General features: G+C 34.0%; 1 protein-coding gene across 1 annotated transcript in view; it reads right to left on the bottom strand.

The window, feature by feature from the left end:
* LOC150106928 (NPC intracellular cholesterol transporter 1-like) overlaps nucleotides 1–27,708 on the bottom strand; it is a 920,722-nt gene that overhangs the window by 623,243 nt on the left and 269,771 nt on the right. The window contains exons 9-10 of the mRNA XM_090393507.1: nucleotides 18,625–18,830; nucleotides 5,359–5,538 (exon numbers count right to left, since the gene is read on the bottom strand). Coding sequence (XP_090249633.1) covers nucleotides 5,359–5,538; nucleotides 18,625–18,830 — 386 coding nt within the window. The remainder of the gene's footprint in view (nucleotides 1–5,358; nucleotides 5,539–18,624; nucleotides 18,831–27,708) is intronic.

Genomic DNA, 27,708 nt, shown 5'->3' with positions numbered 1-27,708 from the left:
CTGTTATTTTTGAAAGTGAACTAGTGTGAACAGCAAAAGGCCAGCTACTGGAACAAATCCTAAAACAACCGAACTCATTATCACCAGAGTTCAAGATCAGCACTATCAACATAAGAAGTCTGAATGGCAAGCAAATGGAGTTAGCTGAGGAACTGGATAAGTACCAGATCGACATAATAGGGGTGATTGGATCAAAAAAGACAAAAACTGCCTAGATCTTTCTGAGCAATAAATACAAAATGTTATATTCAGGCAATGACAATTAAGGAAAAGAAGGAGTAGTCATAATATTCAACACTAAATACAAGGCTAATCTTCTTGAATGGCAGGCAGTCTCAAGTAGAGTGATGTTGGCAAATATGAGAATGGGGAACTGGACAATGAGACTTATTTGTGCCTATGGGCTCACAGAAGGTTCTACTAAGATAGAAGTGGAGGAATTTTTTGAGGCTTTAGAGAAAGCAACTTACACAATGAAAAAGGAAAAGTTGGTCCTTGTTGGGGATCTAAATAGCAGAGTAGGAAATGATTGTCAGATATACAAAAATATTTTCAGAAAATTTAGAGAAAAGAAGCAAAGCAAATAATAATGGCAAACACGTATTGGATTTCTGCTCAGGATGTGAACTGGTTATTACTAACACAATGTTCCAACATAAAAATGTGCACAAATTCACATGGAGAGAAGAGGCAAGGAAAAAGGACAGTCTCATTGACTACGTTATTGATGGTGATGTTTTCCCACTGGTGCAGGACACTGCAGTGTACAGAGGATTTGAAATTGGAAGTGATCACCATTTAGTCTCCAGTAGGATAAAATAGATTTCAAATTGAAAAGAAGAATGTGAGAAAGTTTTAAATCAAATAAAAGTTGAGCAGCTCTCAGATGTGAACTGTAGACTAAAATACACAAAGATTATTGAAGAAAAAATGAAAGAGTTTGAGAACAGGAACCAAACCTTGGAGATTTAGTAGCAAGCCCTGAAGAAAATATTGATTCATCCTGAGAGGCATGTGGTGAAGTTATCTGTAAGGATAGAAAAATCAAACCTCCATGGTGGACACAGGAAGTTAAAGAGGCAGTGAAGGAAAAGAAGAAAGCATATCAAAAGTTCCTGGCAAATAAGTCAGCTTGTGCTCTTAGAGAATGCAGAGACAAATGTAAGAAAGCTAAACACAGTGTAAAACTAGATAAACAAAAGTCATGAGAAAACTTTGGTAAGAACATAGAAATAATATCAAGAAGGTGGCAAGATATTCTGAAGGTTGTTGAAGAAGCTCAGAAATGGAGGAAAGAGTGTTGTAAAAGGAATTAGAGATGATAAAGGTGACATGAAAACTGGAGAAAAAAAAAGATATCCTTGAAGTATGGAATAATTATTTTGAAAAATTGCTAAATAAAACAGTGACAGCACAGTGGTAAAAAACAATGATCAGGCATGCATCCGGAATACATATCCATACTTGAAGTAGAAAAAGCCACCAAAAGCCTGAAATGTGGAAAAGCAGCTGTAGTAGATGATATTCAACCAATAATGCTCAAATATGGAGGTATAAAAGTCTTAAACAGTGGCTGAACTGCATAGTCCAGAAGGCCTGGACAGAGGGATGAATTCCTGATGATTGGAATAGAGCTCTCATAGTACCCATATATAAAAAACGGAAATAAAACTGAATGTGAGAATTAGGGTATTACTCTAATGACTGTTCCTGGTAAGATTTATGCCAGTATACTTGAGAAACAGTTGAGAAGGATTGTGGAAGAGAAGTTTGCTGAAAAACAAGCTGGATTCAGGCCAAATATAGGCAGTCGGGATCAGATTTTCACTTTATGACAAATAGTTGAGAAATCATGGGAATATAACAAAGATGAGTATTTAAGTTTTGTAGATCTGGAAAAACCATATGACAAGGTGCCAAGAGAGAAGCTATTCAAAATGCTACAGTTGTATGGTGTCAGTGGGACATTATATTGTTAAATTGTGAATGAAGCTATGTTATGTAATTTATTATTTTTCATTCACATTTAACATGGCTTATTAAATATTAATCACGGTTTATATAAAATTGTTTATTATTCTTTAATTAAGAATTACTAATTAAATATTTATTCAAAACTTGACCTATTATTAGTTTATAAAATAATAATATGTTTAGAATTTTGTATAACTAAATATATGTGGTGTAACGTAAAGTGTTAATTTATATTTAACTGTATACGTAATCAAAAAGTTAAAGAAGTAGCTTAAATATTCTGTTGTTTTATTTTGTGAAATATTTAATGTTATGTAATCACTCATGAATAATAATAGACCATACATTACATTAGCGAAATGTTTACGTGCAGTCTGTTGTCATGGAGACGCACGCGTAAACAACCACGAGTGGAGTAGAGCGTGGCGTTCGAACGTAAGGTGGGAGTGAAGGTCAGATAGATAGATATATAGAGAAGAGTGAAGGTCATAGATAAGACGGATATAGAGAAGAATTATTATTAAGAAGGAGGAGAGAGTTTTGCGGAACCCAGATTATATAATCCTCAGGGCAGAGATTTATGAGTATAGTGTTCGGAAGTGAACCTATAAGTAGTGAAACAAAGTTTAATGTTATAAGCGAAAACTGCTGTTATTATGAAGAAAGGTTGATACCGTAATCAGATAAAAGGAAACTGGACAGTCAATGCGAAAATTCTGATTAGTTCTAGTTAATCTGGATTACGATTAAATTCTATGTTGCCCTAGGAAAAGGTTATATTGATTACTTGGAGAAAAGTGAACAGGAAAAGATATTAGTACCTAATTACTGTTATTTGGAATAGTGAAGTGCGACTTACAGTAATACAGTTTAAACTATGGAGAATATTTGTTATGTGTGTTCCGCTAATGTTAATTAAGTTAATTCATAAGTGCTCTCTCAATAATTTGATGTATTGAAGAATTTGTCTGGTAAGAGTAGTTGTATAAGTTTCTCTATTCTAGCATTAACTGTAATATACCTCCGATGCTCAAGGTCCGGGAATATATTTACTTGGAATATAGCTTACGTAGTTTATTGCCTGCTGTGAATATAAACATTGAGCTGAAAGATTTGTGAAGACTGAATAAAATATGAAATTGTTATATTAACTTGAGATAAGAAGATTTGTGTTTTTGAGACTGTGAATAGTATATGAAAGTTAGAACATTGAATTAGTATCAGTGACCTAAGAAGAAGTGTTAAGTTAATTGTATAGTTCCATTTTGAAACAGAGTTCTTGTATTTTGTTAACCATATCATATATTAAATGTTTTATTTTGTTGATCTAAATATTGTGTTTGCCTGAATTCCTTATTATTGCACCGAATGATATAATCACGTAATCACAAGAAAGATATTTATTTAACCAAATATTTCGGTCTGGAAATAGCAGACCATCGTCGGTGGTATTACAAGAACAGTTTAAAAAATATACAAGCTAGAATACTAACAATAGATCGTTGAAATTAGAACATGCCGCGTGATGTTATATCACTAAGTATGAAACGAATAATACCACCGACGATGGTCTGCTATTTCCAGACCGAAATATTTGGTTAAATAAATATCTTTCTTGTGATTACGTGATTATATCATTCAGTCTTATGTCGCAAGTATCCTTAAAACAACAAATTATTATTGCACCGTTCATAAACATTCAAATCTTGCGGGAACCCCAAGTAAAAATGATAACAGATGATTCGGCCTAATGAGATGACTGTTAACTTAATTTAGAACTGATCCTACTATTTATATAGACTAATCTAAGAATAGGGTGCCGCAGTATAAATATAAATTTCCCCACTTTTGGATCGGTGATCATTTCGTAATTAGTTGTATTATTCATAAAAGTGACTTGAAACTAGATAGATTTAGAACACGACGGAAAAGGTCGTCACGACAATATCAAGCAATACTTAGTCTTTATTTGAGTTGTAAGTCAGCAGTTAGAATTGAAGTACAGGAATATGGTTCAATGTTAAATCTGGTTTCAGACAAGGATGTACATTATCCCCTCTGTTATTCATTATCTATATGGATCACATTATGAAGTAAAGTGGTATTAAACATGATATCAAAATTGGAGGTGTTAATTTCAGCTCTTTACTTTATGCAGGTGATGTTATACTTCTAAATAAATCTAGTACAAGCCTGCAAGATTCCCAACCTAAATTGAATAACTGCTGTAATATATTTGGTATGAATGTCAGCAGTACAAAGACAATGAAAATAGGCAGAATCATTGAAAATATCAACTGCATTGTTAATGGAGAACCTGTGGAACAAGTAAAACATTTCAGCTACTTAGGCATGATTTTTAGTGAAGATGGTAAATTAAATATGGAAATAGACAATAGAATCAACAAAGCCAGTATGGCAGAAGGTCAACTGAATAAATTTATATAAAATAAGAGAGAAATTAGTCAGAACACTAAATTAGCTCTATACAAGACAGTGTTCAAACCAGTTTTAACTTATGGATCTGAAAGCTGGGTCAGAAGTAAAACACTTGACCAAAGACTAGAGACCACAGATACGAGAGTCCTGAGAAAGATTAGAGATGTGAACAGGTGGCATCAATGACAATATCACATTAAAAACAAGGATATTAGGAAAGGACTTCACATTGTTGGCATTCAGGAATGTATTGGAGCTAATCTCATATGGTATGGTCACTTAAACAGAATGGGAGAGGAAAGATTACCAAGAGGAAAGGTGTGACAATTTTGAAGCTTGACAGGTAACAGATTGGTTTGGAGGAAAATTGTATATAGGAAGTTAGTAACGATGTAAATTTTTCATGTAGCATTATCATATCCTATACACCTCTTGAGGGTACATATCAGGAATTTGATGATGCCAGGAAAGTATGCACTTCCTACTGAGCCAACCAACCAACTTCTTTTTTCAATATCTGACTTTTTAAGCATAAAAGATGTTTTTTATGCAATTATAATTTGCTAGTGTAAATGGGGATGATTCATTTGGATAAATATTAATGCAAAATGGTAAAACAGGCTCAGAACCAACATATTAAGAAAGATTTTGCAACAATCTGCATGCAAATAAACAGTGCTGTTTAGCAATATCATTCGACATATTTAAATAGAAATATATAGAAATTTTTAAACACCTGTGTTAATCTATATTTCTAGAAAGAATTCAAGTCCCATAGTTCAATACGTTCAGTACCGATTGTTATATAAATAAAAGAATATTACAAAGAGCAGCTAAGGAGACAGCATAGAACATAAAAATCATAATTTTTTTATATTGCGAAGTGCTAAATTTGCAATTAATGACTAAATAAGAAAACTGAATTATACTGCACAATATACTTACGATGTTTCCCATTCTAAAGCATCTGCATTCAAAGATGAATTATAATGATTTCTAACTGGTATAGTGATCACTAAAGCTTCAGCAGTATAATAATGAAAATTATTAAATCCCCCTAATGTTGCTGCTACCGATCCAACTGGGCCACCATACAGGGCATGGCAATTAGGATTATTAGGTGAACTGAAAATAACAACATACATCTTTATACTTAATTGCTGCAAATCAGAATATTTCAGTGAACTGAAAAATCAGATTACATGGAAAAAAAAAAAAAAAGTCAACTATTTCAATTTTTCAAATTATACTTCATTTGACATTTACATTCTGTATGAAATTACAAATTGCTTTCAAATGTATATTCACTTGAATTCTAAGGTCTGTGATGATCCTGCTATGATCTAACTTTGATAGAATACTTGTTCACTCCTAATTCTAAAACCAGTAAAACCTTAATATCTCAAATCTTTAATAGCCAACTTGGATGGCTGAAAGAATATCTTATCCACTTTTCTAATGAACAGGATGTGGCTTGCAGTCCAACTTTTTCCAAGTCATTTTCAAGTATCCAAAAAAGATATCACAAAGGCCGTGAAAATCATTACAACCTCAAAATATTCACAAATTCCCTGCTTGGTTTCCAGAGTAGGATTTGCATATTATATAGCTCTCAGTCACATCCATAATCAATTATGCATTATAAGTTAATGACCTTTCATGGAGAGAATTCGTAAAAGAATGGGTGCTTGGACATGATAGTTCGGAATCATGTTGGAATTTTGAATAGAGTGGGGAATAAAAGGTCCTTATTTCAGTTCTTTGATCAGAACAGGTACTTGCATCAGAAGAGAAGACAGAATCTGAATATAGAAAAGTAGAGCAATCCCAGAGATCACCACAGAACAGCAACTATTGTTGTAGCGCAAGATTTTATACAAGATTTAAAAAAAAAATTAAATACAAGGTCAAGATTAGCTTCTCTCTGCTTGAGTTACTAAACAGAGAGCATTTCACATTCATGATGTATTCAGATAGAAGATTAAGAAAAGATCCAGGGTGTTGAAGATGATCCGGTATGTAGGAGAACAATGTGTTACATCACTAACACCAAAACACTTCAGCTTCCTTCCCATCTTGATCTATGAAGTTAAAGGATGAGAGCCAGTTTGAATTATGAACATTATAAAGTCCCCAAAGAAGAATAACTTTCTGGTTAATTACATGGTTATCTTTCTCATAAGATTTTCAGAGATAATTAAAAGAAGCAAGCATGGTCTTCAGCCAGAGCAGATCTCCATGTTTAATAACCTTTAAAACAAAATATTAGAACTGACAAAAGCACGTTTTGCTGTTTATATGGAAGGTGTCATTTATGATGTAATTAGGAAAGTTGGGGTGATCTGTAGTTAAAGTTCTTGATTTGAAGAAAAACGCTGACCAACGAGGAAGAGTTTTAGTTTTGGGAAGAAATTGAAGTCAGAGTGAGCCAAATTTGGGAATAGGGTGGATGTTCCAACAATTCATAGTGCAGATCCCTTAATTTTACCATTTTCCTGATGAAAGATGATTTTTTTCCCTTCTGCAAACCGGGTCTTTTCTCACTAATTTTTTTGTCTAGTCTGGTTAAAAGACTGGAATAATATTCCCCAGTTGTTTTATCCTTTTCAAGATAATTAATAAACAAAATGCCTTTAGCATCTCAAAACACCGATGCCACGACCTTTCCTGTTGATGGAACAGACTGTCTTCTTTGGCATGGAACAAATGGCTTTTGTCCACTGTTTTTGACTGCTGTTTGGATTCTGGTGTGTAATGGTGAATCCAAATCTCATTCATAGTAATAAATTGACACACAAAAATCAGTTTTATTCTTGTTAAAACACTCCAAGCACTATTCAGAGATTTTCATGCGAGTGTGTATTTGATCTGCTGTGAGCAAGTGCAGCACGTCTTGTGCAAAGCTTTTTCATTTGCAATTCTTCACAAAATATCCTACGTTCTTTTGAAATGCCTATAGTCTCAGCAATTTCACACATTTTGACTCGCCTGTCATCCAATACTATATCCTGCACTTGATCAATGATTTCTGGTGGTGTTACACTTTTTTGGACGTAATTCACGTGGATCATCTTCAAGACTGGTACGGCCACATTTAAACTCAATAGCCCATTTCTTGGGCTGGCAAGTAAACTTTTATGAACGTCGAATGAATTTCTTTTGCCGTTAAACCTTCTTTCACAAAGAATTTTATAACCGCATGATACTCAATTTTATCCATTTCAAGAGATACAGACAGCACTTTTGCTTCGGACAGCTGTCTAAAACAAACTACTTGATAGAATGACTTGCAATTTCACATGAATGCATATAACAGATGTACCAACTTGGAAAAAAAAAATCTTGCCAATAGTGTTGGAAACTATGGTCAAGGCCGAGAACTTTTCAGATAGCCCTCGTACTGTTTTTTTCTGACTCTTCTGATTATAAATTGAAAATTAATATTTTGCAATGAGATTATAAAATCTATTTGTTAAATGGCAGACATCTCGCCAAGACTCAACTAAACAAACTTAATTCATTGGAAAACGTATTTTTGCTTGATCTGGATACAGTTCAGAAACTAAAAACACACTGTGCATAACAACATTGAATTTATGGCTTACCCAAGTTACATAAACCAGAATATCCTCTTTGTCTAATCCGTGATTGCATAGATAGCCATATATATATATATATATATTTCTTTCAAATCACCTCTCTCTCAACTGGAAATTCCTTTTACTTATATTAAAAATACAAGTGACTTCACATCAAAAATTAAAGATTTCAGGCTTCACTCCATAGATTTACTAATAACACTTGGATAGTTTTTGCAAATGTTCCTCTAGCAGACATCTAGAATTGTTATCATTTAATTTCCATCAAATATTCTAGACCACTTCATGTTCATCATGAATTCTGGATATTTCAGATGAAATGAAAAGCTTTATCAACAAATTGAAGGTATTGTGATAGGCTCTCCAATTTTTACCATCCTTGCTAAATTCCATTAAGAACTTGGAAAAAATTTCAATTATTATTCCAAAAACTTCAATATTGCTTTATTATATGAATATCTTTGCTCTTTGGAATAATTTATATGAACAATTAGATGTCTTCTCACAAAAAAAGAAGATTCATCACAGATTCAATTTCACTATGGAACATGGATCAAAAAGGACTATATCTATTATATCTTTCCTCGTTGTTCTTATTAAAAGGACTATTAATTCGCTCAAGCCACTATTAATTCGCTCCATGATATATCTATTCAGTCCCACACAAGTGCAAGTTATTCTACTTTGAAAAAACATTCTAATCTGTTTCTATACATCTTTCAGAATATCAATCCTATATTACCATAAACAGAACAAATCAATTCTAGAAAACATGGGATTACTAGTACAAGCCACAGGACTTTTTAGAATGATGCCAAATTATTACACACGTTCCTATGACTATGAGTCTCTTTAAAGAAATTTCTGGAGCACTTTTGCATCACCCAAATCCCAACCTTAATGGACCATTCATGACAAAAATCTGGGAAATCAGTATTAAGCACTATACAATTTAATTATATAAGTTTTTATTACATGCACAAAAACACATGCTTTTATTTTTAAATTACACATTGCACTTCATTTGATTCTAACAGCAGTTTTTTATATAGTTGTCTCATGACTGTATATAAGGAGAGATTCCATTTTCCATATACCTTTATTGTTGTCTTTTTTTTTTTTTTTTTTTAAATTTCCAACTGTATTACATTGAATGATCCGCAATATGTGAACTGAAATATTTTCGGTTAATCTAAAAAATAAATGCATAAAATAACAATCAGTTAATGTTGTTAACTTAACTGACTGGCTTAACCAAAAATCAAGAACAATTACAAATAGTTGTGCTTCTGACCAAGAAACAAGTGATATAGCAGGAAAAAAAAAAAAAAACTGAAGAAAATCCTGCTTGAGGATACACCTATAGAAGTTGATCGGTTTAAATACCTAGGCAATATCTTTAATAAAGATACATCAAGACAGGATGTTAGAATGAAGCTTGCAAAAGCAATAACAGCACCTCAAAAACTAAAACCACTATGGACAAGATAAGCTTGAAATTATCAATAGATTATGCCTTACTGACATACTAGTTAATTCAGTACCTCTATACTGAAGTTCTTGGAGGACTATTCTAGAAACTCAGAAAAAAAGAGATAGACCTAGACAGATAATATAAAAAGTTGGATCAGTGCTTCACTTACAGAGATGAAAGAAAAGTATCAATCAAGGACTGAGTGAAAGATTTCTGTAAGGGACATCTAATATCTAGGGTGCCCTCTGTGAACTATAGGATGAAGAAGAAAGTCTTTTATTCCCTTCTAGGGAGTAGGAGAGGTTATTTCAGTCCTACCTAACTTCTAAAGACTGAGTGGGCAGTTCATTCTCCACCAGTATCCAATCAGAGATGGCTGGCCCAAGACTATCACTAATTATAAGCAGCATCCAGTGAGGAGACAACTAATAAGTGTTGTCATCTCATTGTCCCCAACCCTAACATATGTTACTGTCTGTAATATACATGGGTTCTATAGTTGATTTTTTTGAGTTTACGGAAAAAAAGTTTATTGGGACAAAAAAAACCACTTGCCCATGCCAGACATTAACTTTAGAACCAGTCAAAGAAAGGCTTAGAAAAAGTTTTGCTAGTCAGTGACTAGAATTAAACCTAAAATTTTTGACTAGAATTAAACGCTAGATTGCTCTTTGAGCAATCTAGCGTTTGAGGAAGCAAATGCCACTTCCACTAAGCTACACAGGCTAATGGCTAATCGAATTTTAATAATTTTTCAACTGTGTGTACGTGTAACTTCTGCAGAACCATATTAAAATATGCTGGAATGTGATAATTGAAACAAGTTTTGAGAATATAATTTCAGTAAGTTACAAACAAGAATAATTTCTGGTAAAGTGCAATTAGTTTTTAAACATACAGGGAAAAAAAAAAAACTTGCTACAAAAACTAAAGCTATCCAGCTGGCCAACTAACCCAGCAAGGTATGCTTTGCCATGCTTTTTAAATTAAAATATGAAGATAAGGTTTTACTTTTGAAATAAAAATAATATTGCTTAACTTTTTAATTGCTTTGTGATGTGACAAGGAAACAAATCTGAAGTTCTGCGATAACAAGAAGTGAATAAACGTGAAAACATTTTCAATCTAGCAACATAACATACCATCTACTATATTCAGGTTCTACTTGATATAACTATCTGCCTTAACAAAACTATCGGATAAGTTACTTCAAATTCTGAAGTCATGAAAAAATTACTGTATAAGGTCCTCTACAAATCCTATCGAGACCTATAATTGAATGATTTCATTACGCCACTTAAAATTAGCTAAAAATTTAGCCTAAGTGCATTTTATCACAATATCATTTCTCATATAGTTCCTTGCACTTAAAATCAGTTATGAAGACCACTAATGTTGGAGTAACAACAAAGAAATAAGCTACATTATAAACCTAGATATGTACTAAAACATATATTTGGTACACATGCAAGTGTAGAAGGGAATAACAGATCCTTGAACTCAAACAGGCTCTAATTTTATAGGAGATGAGGAGTCATTTTCAACTTTAAGATTAAAATGATTGTAGAAAGCTAAAAGGTAGCATTAAGGTTTAATATGCTTATTTTAAAAGCAGCATTTTTGTTGAAATTCCATTGTTTATGAAATGTCTTGCTGATTATTTTCAATTCAATCTTGAAAGTTTGCTCAGAGTAAATTTATATTATATTTTTTTTTAAGAAGGTTTATGATTTTTTATGTTAGGTCATAAAAAGGTTTGTGGTTTTAATGTGTATTGGGAAGTATGTATAGGTTTATAGCTCACACTGATGATATCTTCAGTGTACCATAAAACAATAATGAGAAATTCCAAAACAGCAATGCAAGTGCATGGAGAATTTTAACTTTTTGCTTGAAGTTGCAAGTGAGCAGATAAATATAATATTAGGATCTAATCAAAGGGATGCATGCATGCATGGTTGTTAAAAAAACAACAACATAAGTTTGATAAAAATTTGGACAAAGACAATTCATCAAGAGTAAAGTTAGGTTGGTGAACAAGAACTGATTGATTGCTTTGTGGTTTTATGGCACAAGGATGGCTTAGGTCATACTGTGCTATGAGAGGTTGCAGCAGCACACAGGGTGCTAAGAAATAAATAGTTATAAGGAGATAAATTAGTGAATAAGATAAAATCTATGTACAATGTGTTAACTGTATTACGAAGGTATTAATAAGTAGTTATCTAGTATTAAATTGTTATAAGGAGTGATAAAGTATATGTACAGAAAAATGAAGTATTTACATATTAAAAGGTACAATAGGCATCTACACAAGGTATTAATAGTTACAAGGAATGTACAAAAAAAAAAAATCTATATATTAAAGATAATAAATACCTATGTATACAAGGTATTAATTATTAATAAATGGCTATAAGATAAATTAGTGAATAAAATGTATTTACAAGGGTTAGTATCTACATATAAACAAATTTAGAATCAAATTTGTATTTGAATAAATTAGTTTGTAAAAATTTAAAAACTACATACAACTTATCTGAGTCTGATAACATCTGCCTGAGTTTATAGGGTTCAGCCAGATAAGTAAAAATGTCATTCCTCTCTCAAGTGTTCCACTAGAATACAACTAATGATGAGATGGGTGTTGTATTTCTCACACATAGGCAAGTCATCAGCCCTTAGTAAATAAGTGCAAGGCAGTGGAGTCTAGCAAGAACAACTCCCTATGGTGACTACACTAACAATGCTTAAAACGCTACAATCATCATTCCATACATGGGGACAGTTTCTAATAAGGTTGCAAGACTCCTCAAACCCCATAGAATAAGAGTGACTTTTAAACCTACAGAAACGATTAGACAACTCTTAAGATCTCCAAAAGATAGCCATCCTTTCTTCAAATATTCTGGAGTTTACAACATACCCCGCTCATGTGGTTTAAATTACATCAGCCAAACTTCAAGAAGCCTTGAGATTAGACAAAGGCAGCACAAAAATCCTTTCATTTCTCAAGAACTAACCATATCATAGAGTAGGATAAAAACTCCATTCCTTACATGGAAGAGGATTTCTGCTCCCGAATTATTAAAGAAGCCACAACAGTTGCTCGTTCTGTACAAAACTTAACAGGAACCAATGATTTATCTTGCCAGAGATCTGGAAGACCCTCGTTAGATCTCTAAACATACAAGAACTGAATTATAGTGCCAATTATAGAACATTCCTAAATAACAACAAGTGAGATTGTATGCGTTATGTTTTATTAAATATAACTGAAATCAGTTGATTTATAGTCTGTAACAGTTTTTAGCTTTAAGTGCCTTATATCAGTTGTGTACCCTGAAGATGCCAACAGTCTCAGTTGGTGAAACTAGTTGGTATAACAGTTGTTCTAAAAAAAATACTTGATCAATAAATCCAAACAGAAGTCATTTCCATGAATATAGAATTGATAAACCGATATTGAAGCTATCAGAAGTGACCACAACTTCCTGTTTCCGGTTACATACTAACCTATGAAACAGTAAAGCACGGTACCAACTTATGAGTAATCAAAACTGAAAATTCAATTCGTGAACACAGTACCACCTACCGGAATATTTATAATACATTTTGCTGTCAATAAAGCGCAAATTTTTAAAAACTTGAGAAAAAAGGTGCCGGTACTGTGTACTGCCAGAAAAAAAAGCACTGTCTATGACATACATTAACTCTACACTATACAATATCTCATTCTCAGACATGTTACAATTTACAGGTTGGTTAGATTCTAAAGTCCTATTTCAATTCATGTAAGTCCAATCGCTGAGAATATCTGCACATTATTGCTTTCTAACTCTTTCTGGTATACAAAGGAACTGAAAAATTTCTACATTACCGAGTAACTGGATCTCTCTGGTCTTTTTTCCCAATCTTTCATAAAATTCACACAGCTTGTTATTCTCTCCTACGGTTTGCTGTCTTCAGAACAAGCTGACGATTACGAATCACCTTCTTCAATGTGGGTGAAGCTGCTCTGCCAAGATTGGTCCATGTGGTTCCGCATGTTGTTTCGGTCTGCACTGACTTTTCCGCCATACCGATGATTATGCTCGTACTGGATCGCTATCTGGCCGCATAACTGCCACTGGACATCGTTCTTCGACTGTGCTCACATACTCCTCCTCTGGGAACGACTGGAACAGGAATCCAAGGGAGAAAACGCAAAAGCCCAGAGTTGGCGTCGCCAAGCTCTACATATATTGCTTCCTGAGCTGTTTTCCCTACTACGTCACCTTTTCTGGCTGGCACCTAAATCATTTGCACTCAATACCGTTCTCTCCTCTCTGAGTTCTCCACAGGGACTTCCCATGCACAACTTAGTCTTCAAATATGTGACTGCCTCAGGTCATATTTATAAGCCAATTATCTCGTATATGTCGATCTAACTTTCTCATGCTAACATAATTTTCATTAAATTTCAACCCTTGTCAGTTTTACAAGGACACAACAATATAATACATAGGAGAATTTACAATTAAAAGACTATTCCATTTTTTTTTCATCAAATTTTACCTATACACAAGTATTTTTCTGGAAATTTTGTTACCTGTTAAATCTGAATGAAAATTTTTACAGTAAAATTAATCCTTTCATTCAAGATTTAACATTGGTCTCCATGGTGGCTGCTATTGGCATCACTTGGTTTTTTCACCAGTTTATATTGTCTGTAGTCGAATGGTCCAACTGTTGTCACTATTTTGACGTTTTTCTTCAAGTTGTCTTCGAAGCTGGTGTCTTTGTTCCCTTTGTGCAAATGATGAGTCTGGTTGTGCACATATGCGCGATTGGGAACAGGTGTCTTTGAACTTGTTGATCGCTGTTATTATTTTTGATGTGCTTGCCAGCATGTCGCAAGTCACTTTTACTAGGCGCAGAAAATTTGTTCCGTCCTTCCTTTTATTTATATGCCCGAAATGATGGCACCTGATGATATTCTTAGGATCGATGTTGCATTCATCAGCTAGTTTGTTGATGTTCTCTTGTAATGATTTTACATTTTCCATCAGGAAGTTCAAAATGATGATGAGTTTTTTTGCGTTTAGCCTCCATCAAGTCGTATATCGTTGATGCAATTAGATCATGAAGTTCTTTCGCTAGTGAAGTACAGCTTGCATTGCGTTTGTTTCCAATTTGTTGGTTTTTTCTTGTTTGTTGATAAAAAGCTTTCCCAAGGTCATCACCTCAAACAAATCATAAAACAAGCCTTCGATTGTCCATAAGAAAATATTTAATATTTCTGCTATTTCACATCAACTGAGTATCATGGAAAACTGTTGGAATTCCAGTACCTAAACTGCAAGTTCTTCAAAAATTCCAGAAACTGAACAAAAAGAATGTTTGTCAGACCAAGATTAGAGGAGTATTAAAGAATTAGTCCCTACAATAAACTATAGAATATTGCGGAATGATTCTTCTGAGACAAAAATAAAAAGGTGAAAATTATAAATGAACTTGATCAACTTATTACAAAGTATTAAAGAATGGAACCAGAATTTGTATTACTTTTCCAACTTTTTCCAAAAATCTTAATGCAATGAACGAGGATAAATTACAGGATATTTTAGTAATGAAAAATGCCAGAGAAAGTGGAATGCTAGCATAAGAGTGCTACTAGTGTCTTGAAAGACTTTAAAAACACTGTAATCTTTACATATAAGTACTTATGTGTAAAAATTACACAACTGGTTATGTAAAAAATAAATTTTAAAATAGAATAAAAACAATCTTGTTTTTATTCTATTTTAACATATACATTTTCACGTAGACAGGCTTATACTTTGGTTATGCATTTCGAAATCACTTAAGGAATTGTACAACGTAGATTAATACACCGTAGCAAATACAAATTCGAAAGACTATTTATGGAATCAGCCTCAGCCCTAAGAAACTCTCCAAACCTCAACAAATTTGGTTGTATGCGACTGCCCCAAATTTGGAGGCATACATCAGCAGACCTTCAGCCCAACGGCCAAGAACACCTACTTAGCCCACTAGAGGGCACCATCAGGACTTCTAGGAGAACAATAGCTTCATCTCTTCATTCTCAGTTACTGTGTTGTAGTGCCTGCGTGCACGTGCCTTTTTGCAAGTTCCTTTTGAAAATGGCAACGTGACGTTGCTGAAATATCGGAAATATTTTTTAAAGTGTAATTTAATTTATATTTGGATCTACATTGTAGAATTCCTTAAGTGATTTAGAAATGCATAACCAATGTATAAGCCTGTCTACGAGAATCAACATCATCCACGGAGATATGATCGCACGGAAGGCCCGCCAATACGGTAAAATGAAGTTGAAGCTGTCTAGACAATTAAATTGTCTAACTTTCCTGAAACACTGCCGGGATAATAAGGTAATCCCGAACTGTGTAAAATTCAAGCACTGTTTTGTTTCACAAAAAGCTCTCCGTATATATAACTGTGCTAGCTACGCGTTGCTTCATGAACAAATCACCGCCACGCGGTTTCTCTTAGCGGAAATTAATGAAGCCATTCGTGCCTTCGCAGATGAGCTTTCATGCACTTTAAATCGCAAACTGTGGTCTATTTTAGATGACGTCTCGTGTACCGCTGCAGACAAAGAATTTGAAAAAATACGAGGCCGACAGATGAAAAAATTCGAAAAATTAAAAAAGAATTCTACCGTCAATCCAAAACTTGCTACCAACACCGTAATCAACCTTTCTTCAGTCACCCTGAAGCACTTAACACGCTTTCACGTGGCCACAACTTCGCCATTGCTCCCAGAAAAATACCTACTGAGGATATTATGATCCAGATCGAACGTGGAATCCACCACCTTCCACATCAAATTGCCAACAGTGTGAGACTGGATGTAGCTTGTGTCCTCTCCAAAGCAAGACCACCAAAAACCAACATATCCAACACGGAATTTAAAGCTCTACAGGAAATGAGGAATAACAAAGAATTAGTTATCACCAAAGCAGATAAGGGAAATGCAACTTAAAAGGACTACAAAGATAAGCTTAATGCTATTCTATTAGATCGGGCTACTTACCTCACTATCGAATACAATCCCACCAACTCACAAATTAGAAAACTTCACAGGCTCCTTAAAAAAGTCACTTCTAGGCCTGTAGAAGTTACCAACAGATTAAAGCCGTTCAACTCTATACTCCCCCCCGTATTTACGGACTCCCAGAAATACATAAAGTGTGCCATTCCGTCCCATAGTGGATGGCATTGATTCCCCCACATACAAATTAGCTATATATTTGGCCAAAGAGTTCACACACTATAATGGCAACACACCATCACACATAAAAAACTCAGCCCACTTCAAAGCTAGTATAGAAAACCTTGCACTCCAACGTACTGACATAATGGTCAGCTTTGACGTCTCCTCCTTATTCACAAATATCGCACTCAAGGAAACTTTAGAGCTAATCCAAGCTAAATTTTCTCCCGATAACTCAGCCCTATTTCAGTTCACAATGAACTCAGGCTATTTCGTTTGGCAGGGAAAATTCTACAAACAAATAGAGGGGACAGCCATGGGTTCGCCACTCTCCCCACCCTTGGCCAATTTCTTTATGGAGACCTTTGAAGAAAAAGCCTTAGCCTCTGCACCACAAAAACCAACCATATGGCTTTGCTACATTGATGATGTGTTCGCTATTTGGCCACATGGCTCTGAAATACTCCTCTCCTTCTTAACACACTTAAACAACCAACACTCCAGAATCAAGTTCATCCTGGAAAAAGAGGAAAACAACAGCCTCCCTTTCCTAGACACACTAGTCACCCACCAGCCTGATGGAAACTTGGTTTTCTCAGTTTAGAGAAAACCCACCCACACAGGCAGACACATTCACCAACAATCCCCCCCCCCCCCACACACACACAACAATATGGAGTGGTGAAAACACTATACAACAGGGCTAAACTAATCTGTTCTAACGACATGGCCCCTAAACACTGAACTAATTCACATCCTCAACACTTTCTCAGCCAATGGTTACCCCCAAAAAAAAAAAAAAAAATCCAAAAAATATTAAAACCTACAAACCACAGCCCCCCCCTCCCCGCCTCCACAACAAAGATTACTCTAAATCCATCACCATTCCCTACATTCAAGGCACCTCGGAAAAAATTACCAAAATTTTAAAAAAACATGACCTCGCCTCCTGTTACAGGCCTTACAGAAAATTGGCATCGCTTATCCACTCCACCAAAGACCAACCACTTCCCCTAGACCTACCTGGTATATACCAGGTCCCTTGCAGTTGTAAACTGTCTTACTTTGGCCAAACAGGCAGGACAGTGAATATCAGAATTTCTGAATGCAGGGACTACATCCGGTTTCACAAGTACAGCCATTCTGGTCTTCCAGTCCATGCTCTGGATACACGCCACAGAATACGGTGGAAGAAAGCTATAGTAATACACCGTAGCAAACATAAATTCGAAAGACTATTTATGGAATCAGCCTCAGCCCTAAGAAACTCTCCAAACCTCAACAAATTTGGTTGTATGCGACTGCCCCAAATTTGGGAGGCATACATCAGCAGACCTTCAGCCCAACGGCCAAGAACACCTACTTAGCCCACTAGAAGGTACCATCAGATTTTCTAGGAGAATGATAGCTTCATATCTTCATTCTCAGTTACTGTGTTATAGTGCCTGCATGCACGAGCCTTTTTGTAAGTTCCTTTCGAAAATGGCAATGTGACGTTGCCGAAATATCGGAAATATTATTAAAGTGTAATTTAATTTTTATTCGGATCTACGTTGTACAATTCCTTAAGTGATTTAGAAAAAACATAAATTTGTGTTTGAGTGATAAAATAAATGTTAATGTAAAAATAGTAAACTATACAAATACTTCAATTTTGGCCAATTATATTAATTTTACAGAATTTTTTAACTGTTAAATGTAAGCCCAGTGATAAAAATTATAATTTGACAAGCTTGTAACAAAAAAAAGCCATTCTAGAAAGAAGTTCTATTTGTAAATTCTATGATCTTAAATAAGTAAATTCGTTAACCAGTGTAATAATTATTCTACCACAAGAATTTACAATATAGTAATTAGTTCATATGAATAGAATAAACACAAATGACTTCACATACTTGGTGCAATCCAGGAAATGAGAAAGGTAGTCATATTCCAAATTTTGGAGCCGCTCTTTGCTATTCTTATAAAAACCAAATATACTTTGTATAGCACAGTTTCTATTTATTGGTGATAGAGGAGAAACACAGATATCTTGTAAAGTGATGCTACGATTGTCACGATGTGCAATTAGGCTTTCAACAGCCAACTGTAGATCTAGTACCTGAAAAATAAAATTATAGTCAATATTACGAAGTATTTACAGAGTAGCAAATAAAATTCTTACTGCAATTAATGTAACCTGCATCCTTTTTTAAATAAAAAAAGACCTAAAATAAAACTTTCAGATTATAAATGATTAAATTTGTGAATATAAATGTTTCCAAGCCTACTTCGCTGGGTAGATAATCCCTCTGCTCCAAACTACACGTTATGGGTTTGAATTCCAGTTTCTAGAACACAATTTCTGGATTATATAAGAAATGAATTATAAAAAAAAGAAGAAAAAACAGCCTTAGCCAACTTACAGCACTAGCATACTATAGGTTTAACTAACTCTCATGGGATTTTTTTTTTTCATTTGCTATTTCTGACAAGTTCTAAAAAAAAAAAAGGTATCTTATGCTCATGGTGGCATCACCAGTCATTACTTTCAGTATTTTAGTGCCTCTGCTGGGCAATAAAAGAACAGGACAATTGTGCCCTTCAATTAGAAAACATTTTTTTTTTTTTTTCAACTGAAGATGAGTTAGCCAATCTCAATATGAAGGTATCAAGGTTTTTCATTCCATTTATAGGCAAACTAATCATGAGAAGATACAATTTACAGACAAATTATGTTTAGTACTATTGTTGGTGGTGGGAAGTAGATGGCATTATGTGTTGATGGTGGTAGTAGTAGTTATGCACGATTTGAGGTTAAGTAGAAGAGACACGGAGAGTGGCAGTTCAACCCTTTACCCAAACATAAATTAGGACATAAACACAAAAATTATTTATGTCCTAATAATTTAGGACATAAATTATTGTCCTAAAATATTAAGACAATAATTTATGTGAAGTTAGTCTCTATATATAAATAAACTGGCTATAAAGATACTTCGTGCACAGCTTGGGCAAAGGATTTTAAAAAAAAAATTTTTTTCTCAAGTATAAAAATACTTCATAATTTCACTTAACTACCTGCTAGCACACTGCAATTTAACATTAGTTGTTGATAATCTACTATCAGCAATAAATTTCACCTGATCATTCATATTATTCAGAATACAGAATAGTTAGTTAAAAAATAATTAACATTTAAAAAAAAATTTTACTTCTGAAAATCATTTCTCCACTTGCACAGGTCAGCAAAAGAAATGGCAAAATAAACAATGGTAGGGAGAAGAAAATTCAATGCAATTCGACTGAATGGAACAAATGTTAATTATAAAAGCTTAGATTAATAAGGAAAGCACTACTAGTTTCCAGCCTCCAAAATACTGTTTCATGCTATCCATCTATTAAAAAAAGATCTAACATCCATTATTGTTTCATATACCTATTCCAACACCTTGTAAACCTATATACAGTCATACCCCGAAGTTACGCGGTGGGGGGGACCAACAAAAAGTGCGCAAGTCGAATTCGCGTAACTCGGGGTATAATTTTGCATGTAATTTATATATATACAAGCATACAAAATATTAGTTAATTGGGACCAAAAGGTTTTTTGGTCCCAATTATAGTGTTTTTCAAAAACACCTATATTTTTTAAGAAATATAATCATAATTGTAGTTTTTCGTACATAAAAAAAAGAAAGTTATTTCAATGTCTATGTTTTCATAAAATCTTATAGATTTGTCCGACGGCATAATGTCTTTTTCTCATCACGCAAAATTTCTTCATAGCAAGCCAATGATTTTTTTATTCCTTGCCTTGGGGCTACAATTCGTTCCTTGTTAGAATCTATGTCCTCCAAAATCTGTAAACCTTTCTTTTATGATTGTTCTTACTGTGGATTCCTGTAGATCAAACCTCTTTGCTACCCTCACGAATTTTCATTCCCCCTTCAAAATTCTTAATAATGTTGAGTTTTGTTTCCAAAGTCAATGTTTTTCTTTTCTTGCTAGCTGTAGAAGAATTGGACTCTTCTTTTGGATGACATTATTATTTTTTTATGTGATAAAATTTTTTTTATCAAGAATATAACATTAAACAATCGCAAGGTTTGTAGACTATAAAAATCGTGTATGAATGGAAACCACGCGAAACACATCAGTGCTTGTTCATAGCATGTGCGACATTGGCGAATGCAGCCGGTGCCAGAAAGATACCACTAGTGGCGAGGAGTGGAGCAGGAAGGGAATATGTACATATAAGAAACCGCGTAACTCTAGATTCGCGAGTCGGGATAGCGAAAGTCGGGGTATGGCTGTACTCTACAGTTTCTGCCTTAAGTTTAAAAAAAAAAAATGAAAGGAGCAAATAGCAGGTAATCATTATAGAAGATTGAAACAATACTTAGAGCATAGATATGAAGCAGAAGTAGTGGACAACGAATCCACATTGGTTAGGTATTGGCACAATTTTTATGACGCCTCCACAGTAGAAGGATTTAACTGCAGGTGGCCTACTACTCTACACAACACTATGATCCATCTTCATTACAAAATCCAATAAATGATACACAATCGTATGTCTTTGTTGCAGACAAAGACATACGATTCATCTACCAGCCACTACAGTATCTGTACTAATTGTACGTTCTGTCTATCCCTGTTTCACAAGACAAAAAAAAAAAAAAAAAAGACAAGTTCCTGAGATTTCCATCTATTATTTTTTAATGGAAGAAGCAAGATGAAAAAACCCACTACCTCCATACAAAATCATCTAACTAGCCTTCAACTGATGAGGTCCACAAAGGTCCCTCTCGTCATAAGAATCTAATTTAGGTCTTTTACAGTAGAAGGACACTTCAATTGTCTTAAACTGCAGAGATGCTATACAGAGAACTTAATGATATCAGACCTGGAGTCCTTTACAGGAAAATTACATGAAATCCATCTACTAGCTTCCAAAGAACTAGAGGAAAAAGAATGTTAATTTTAAAAGGTGATTAAAATGACAAAATTCAGTCAAAGCATAGGATTGACTGCTTAAGTTTGAAAATGAAATTCAGCTTCTGCAATTGCAAAATCCTTTAGTTAGTAGAGTCTTGTTCACATTTTTGCAATTAGTCAAGCAATTATTGGCCATTCTTCCTCACCAACTGTACAGTCTCCATATGAACACATTTAATTGTCAAGCATTTCATACTTTCATAAAAATTTTATTCATGAAGACAATGTTTTCGTCATACTGACTTCAACTAATGTTCATCTCTGACACTTCAAGTGCTGTTTATGCAATAATAATACATCAAGCTGTTTACCAATTCAGTGAACAATCCTGATTATTGACTGAAGTCACAATAGTCAACCAAAAAAATTGCTAACCTCACCCTTCCTGTTCATCCAACAGAGCACAGCTAAGGTTATTACTACTCATGATCTTGGGTGAATTATTCCTATACCAGCAACAACTTAAAGTGCAAAAAATTGTGTCTGGAATGCTATATACTAAGACTATTTCTCATTAGATTTATCTTACTGACAAACACCAAATCTTTAATTTTTAAACAAGGCAGTGAAACAACATTCATCTGTAGTGCTTTGTTACATAATGAAAAAATTTTACAGTTTGATATAACAGAGAAGGAAATGTATACCAGACATGTACATTTGGAGAAAAGAGCAAAAGTAATAATACTAAGTATACCTGCAGGATTTTTGTTCCAGACATTGATTCGTCATTACTAATGACGAATCAATGTCTGGAACAAAAATCCATGAAGAGAAAACACAAGAAATATATTCTGATTTCAAGAGGAACCTGTGGCATAGTAAATTAATTAATAAAGAAACACGTAAAAAACCAAAGTGATATCTTTAATTCGTAAGAGGACAATTATTTCGCACTAAAATAAATAGTACATCTTCAGCGTCTGTTACAATAATAGAAATGGAATACAAGTAAAACGTTCGGTGGATCACCTATTAAAATACAATCGTTACTGCGTGCTAGGAAATAATAGATTAAATTTGTTAATTTCTATTAAGATAAATGGTTTTTTACATAAGATAAAAGTCTCCCAGATCTTTGGGAGACTTATCTTATGTAAAAAACCATTTATCTTAATAGATTAAATTTGTTCATTTCTATTATTTCCTAGAATAATAGAATTTCCAGACAGTCATTTCTATTTAAATTCGGTCGGTGTAAGACAGTTTCACAACTTTCTTTGAATAATCGTTCGTATTTGAATCTGCATCTATGGAGGAGAACAGCTTTATCCCACTGGACACTATGAGTAGAGTCAATACTGTGCTGCGCAGGCCTCCAGAGGCTTGTTATAATCAACTTAATATTGATGTTCTTTTATTCTTTTTTCAAAAGAACGGCCAGTTTGTCCAAAATAAGAGACATCACATTCGCAAAGTATTTGGTAAACACCAGCCAAAGAAAGAGAAGACAGTTTATCCTTTGTAGAAGGTAATAAAGAAGAAATTTTGTTGATCGGAATATATGTTGGATTTTCAGAATTCTACCTACAGGTTCTGAGATTCCTAGAATGTATGGAATAGGAACTCTGCAGACTGTTGAAGAAGCTGTAGGTATTGGAACATAAGAGTCAAGTATCTGTTGGATTTGATTGGAGTTGTAATCATTTGATTCCATTAACTTTTTAATGATGGAAAGTTCTTGTTGTAAGATTATTGGAGAAGAGCAAACTTTATGTACTCTATGAATTAGAGATTTAAGAATGCCAAATTTTTGAGACGTGTGGTGCGCAGATTTTTTGTGAATGTATCTGCAGTAAATGTGCGTTTTCGAAAGGCACTTGTAGATAAGGTACCAGAAGACGTTCTAATAAGGAGAATGTCCAAAAAAGGTAAAGTACCAGAGTATTTTTTTTCCATAGTGAATTGGATGCATGGGTGAAGGTTATTAATGAAGAATTATTGGATATTGTTCTTCACTTATCAAAACAATCCTTATCCTGGTCTAATGAGAAAAATTTTCAAAATCTTATGCAAAAATACAACTCTTTATATAACAAGCAAAAGAAAAACCGTATCTTTGACAGTATGTCTACAAATAAATGGATTGTAAACAATTCCGATCGCCCTTTATCCAACGCTGAAACCAGTGCATTAGCAAAGGGCCTTGATTTTGCTGTTATTCCTTCACGCATTCCTTATCTTGATTTCTTACATAATACAGAACACAATCTTTCAAGACTTTCTAGCGAAGATGCCAACAAACTACGTTTTGAAGTTGCAACTTCGTTATTCAAAAGCAAATTACCTCTATGCCATTTATCAAATTGCTGAAATCAAAGGTCTAACTTCTTTAAGAAAAGATAATACAATATCCATTTCTAAGGCCAATAAAGGAAAAGCTATTGTAATCATGAATAAGACTGACAATGAGACAAAAGTGTCCAGCCTATTAGAACAGCGCTTCCCAAACTGTGGACCGCAGGTTTTGTTGAGGGGGGGGGGGGGACCGTGAAATAATGAAAACAAATTAAAAATGTTTTAAGACTAAGTACATTTTTTTATTTTAAAAGAAACGTATTTAACTTTTATTATTTATTTTCTGTTATTTTTTATATTTTAATGGAAAAATTCACACATTCGTGTTGGTTCAAAAACTTTGCTTCCTGCGTATTTCGGCGCTTAATGAATATTAGTAAATATTGCTTATTCATATGTTTCATTTCAAAGCAGTGGTTAATTGTATTTACTTCGAATGCTCTCCGGGGAAGCTCCGAATCTTCCTATCCCTTTCATCACGCGTTCGTGATGAAAGGGATAGGATGAAAGGGATATATATATATATATATATATATAAACTCGTTTTATATTATCACTGTCATCCAGCTACTTTTCTGTTACCAATAAAAGTTTTGCATATACTTCACACATGAAAAAAAGCTTTAACAAGGTCATGTGGGGAGATAGTAACTCCCTTGCAGTGGTAAACAACATGCCCTCCCTAACAGACACTATACTGCAGAGGCAATAAAAACAAGTACTTTTATTATGCCAGTGAATAAGGTATGAGGAGTCTGTGTAATATATTTTTCAACAACTAGTGCAATTAGAGACAACTGGGATAAAAACATGCTAATTAATGAAACACATGTCCCCTCATACAGAAACTATGCTGTATGGACTGAAACAAAACCATATGTTGCATGGGCAAACACAGTAACTAAAAACTATTGTTATTAATTAGATGTGTGTGTGTGAGTTCGATTTCCCAAGGCAGGAATAAAATTCTTAAAAGTGTTAAAACTAAGTAATATATATATATATTACTTAGTTTTTAACACTTTTACGAATATATATATTTGAAAAAATAGATTTAATGACTCCAAGACCGATATAACAAAGATTTTAATGATAAATACTACTAGTTTCGGCATATAGCAGCCTTCTTCAGGTATTTATAAAGGAAAGGAATACTAATAAACATTGAATTATTTAAACAAACTGGAAATTACAGGTACAAATTGCCTCACATAATCGATACATAAAAATGTTGTATTTTTTCAAGTTGTTCCAACTGGCGTGCCATTGTTTGTTGCAATTGTGCGTGCAGGTTCACGTGAACGCCAATATTGAATAACTGCAGCATGGCTATCTGGGATGTTATAACTTAAATTGCTGTTTAAGTGGACCGGGTTCAGTAGGATTTCCCTTGATTCTATGATTTTCCTTTCAAACTCATCTTCACAGCGAAAGATATTTTCTGATCTATTCCAGCATACAGAGTGGCTTTGTTGGTCATCATTAGGATTATTTGAAAAAAGAACATGACTGGATAACGCAGTTGCATGAGATCTTTTGTAAGAGATGTCTCTCTTATGCTCTTCTATGCGTTGTTCAATAGATTTGTTAGTTTGACCAAAGTATGGGATATTGCAATCACACCACAATTTATATACTCCAGGGTACTTAAAGGTTGTGATGAGTAGGTTTTGGATGGCTGATTAGAGAACGGATTTTTGGAAGTGTGGTGAAGAAGGTCCTGATATATTTTTTAAGGACTTGAGCTATTTTCTTAGAGACTGTGCTAATGTATGGAATGGAGATGCTACCTTTAAAATTAATAGTCTCTGTTGTGCACTGCTTAGGAGGGTTCAGAAGAAATTTCTTAATTGTTTTTTCAGAGTATCCATTTTGTTTAAAAATAAGAGCGAGGTCCTCAAGTCCTTAAAAAATATAATATCAGGACCTTCTTCACCACACTTCCAAAAATCCGTTCTCTAATCAGCCATCCAAAACCTACTCATCACAACCTTAAGTACCCTGGAGTATATAAATTGTGGTGTGATTGCAATATCCCATACTTTGGTCAAACTAACAAATCTATTGAACAACGCATAGAAGAGCATAAGAGAGACATCTCTTACAAAAGATCTCATGCAACTGCGTTATCCAGTCATGTTCTTTTTTCAAATAATCCTAATGATGACCAACAAAGCCACTCTGTATGCTGGAATAGATCAGAAAATATCTTTCGCTGTGAAGATGAGTTTGAAAGGAAAATCATAGAATCAAGGGAAATCCTACTGAACCCGGTCCACTTAAACAACAATTTAAGTTATAACATCCCAGATAGCCATGCTGCAGTTATTCAATATTGGCGTTCACGTGAACCTGCACGCACAATTGCAACAAACAATGGCACACCAGTTGGAACAACTTGAAAAAATACAACATTTTTATGTATCGATTATGTGAGGCAATTTGTACCTGTAATTTCCAGTTTGTTTAAATAATTCAATGTTTATTAGTATTCTTTTCCTTTATAAATACCTGAAGAAGGCTGCTATATGCCGAAACTAGTACTATTTATCATTAAAATCTTTATATGTTATCTCGGTCTTGGAGTCATTAAATCTATTTTTTCAAATGTATAACAACCAGGTAAAAGCTGATCGCCATATATATATATATATATAATGAATGTTATGGCAGTTTCACATATGGAATTCGGTTGAAGAGAGTTAGCATTTCAACTCAATTGTCAGCTATGCTTTTATCTTTCGGTTGCGCGATCTTTTGATAATACCGCACCAATCATATGCACGTTTTAATAACCTGCCTTTGCTGTCTGTTTTGCGTTAGGCTTAATTACCGTAAAGGGAGAAAAGTCACAAAAGAGAAAAATGTTCCTGGTCCGGGGATTCCCTTATTCAGGTAATATTCACTAATTTCATGTTATCAGTCTGTGGTGTGCCAGTATCAGTAAGTGGTGATATTATTTGATCTATTCTACATTAAAAAATTTAACCCCGAGATGGATAAGTGGCTGATAAAAAATAAAAAAAAATTCCCGCGAACAATCAGAAGAAGCAGAAGCATATTTTACCAGAACAGCCCGCATCGTCTTCAGAACCAAACGGTAAGAAGCAAAAAATGTAATATATGTATTTGATTTTTGCAATATTCGCTGCGTATATTTTGTATTGAATATAAATACAATAAATATTATAATAATATATCTCTCTATTATGATTCTTTTTCGAGGGGGGCCGTGAAATATTTTAATTTTTGCAAAGGGAGCCCTGACATCCAGAAGTTTGGGAAGCACTGTATTAGAAGACACCACAACCTACCAAGAGATCACGTGTAATCCTACTAATTCACAAATTAAACAACTAAATAAATTACTGGATGAGGTTATCAGTTGGGACCCTAACTACGTGGCTAAAATACGCACCTACTTTGGAAGAACTCCATCTATATGGACTCCCTAAAATCCATAAAGAAGACTGTCCTGTCTTCTTTATGGATTACCTATCATGAATTGCATCGATTCTCCAACTTATCGGATTGCAAAAGTATTATCATGTTCCTTAATTGCTCTCACTGGTCATTCCAGATCCTAAATAAAAAAACTCTGATTTTTTTGAAAAAAAAAATCAAGGATATTAAATTACAGATTCTGAATTGTTATTCCATTTTGACATCATTTCTCTGTTCACCAATATTCCATTAACCAA

Source organism: Typopeltis vanoorti, chromosome 5, assembly GCF_054136105.1.
Source record: "Typopeltis vanoorti isolate ZY-2024b chromosome 5, IOZ_Tvanoo_1.0, whole genome shotgun sequence".
Lineage (NCBI taxonomy): Eukaryota > Metazoa > Arthropoda > Arachnida > Uropygi > Thelyphonidae > Typopeltis > Typopeltis vanoorti.
This window is presented reverse-complemented; position numbering and strand designations above follow the sequence as displayed.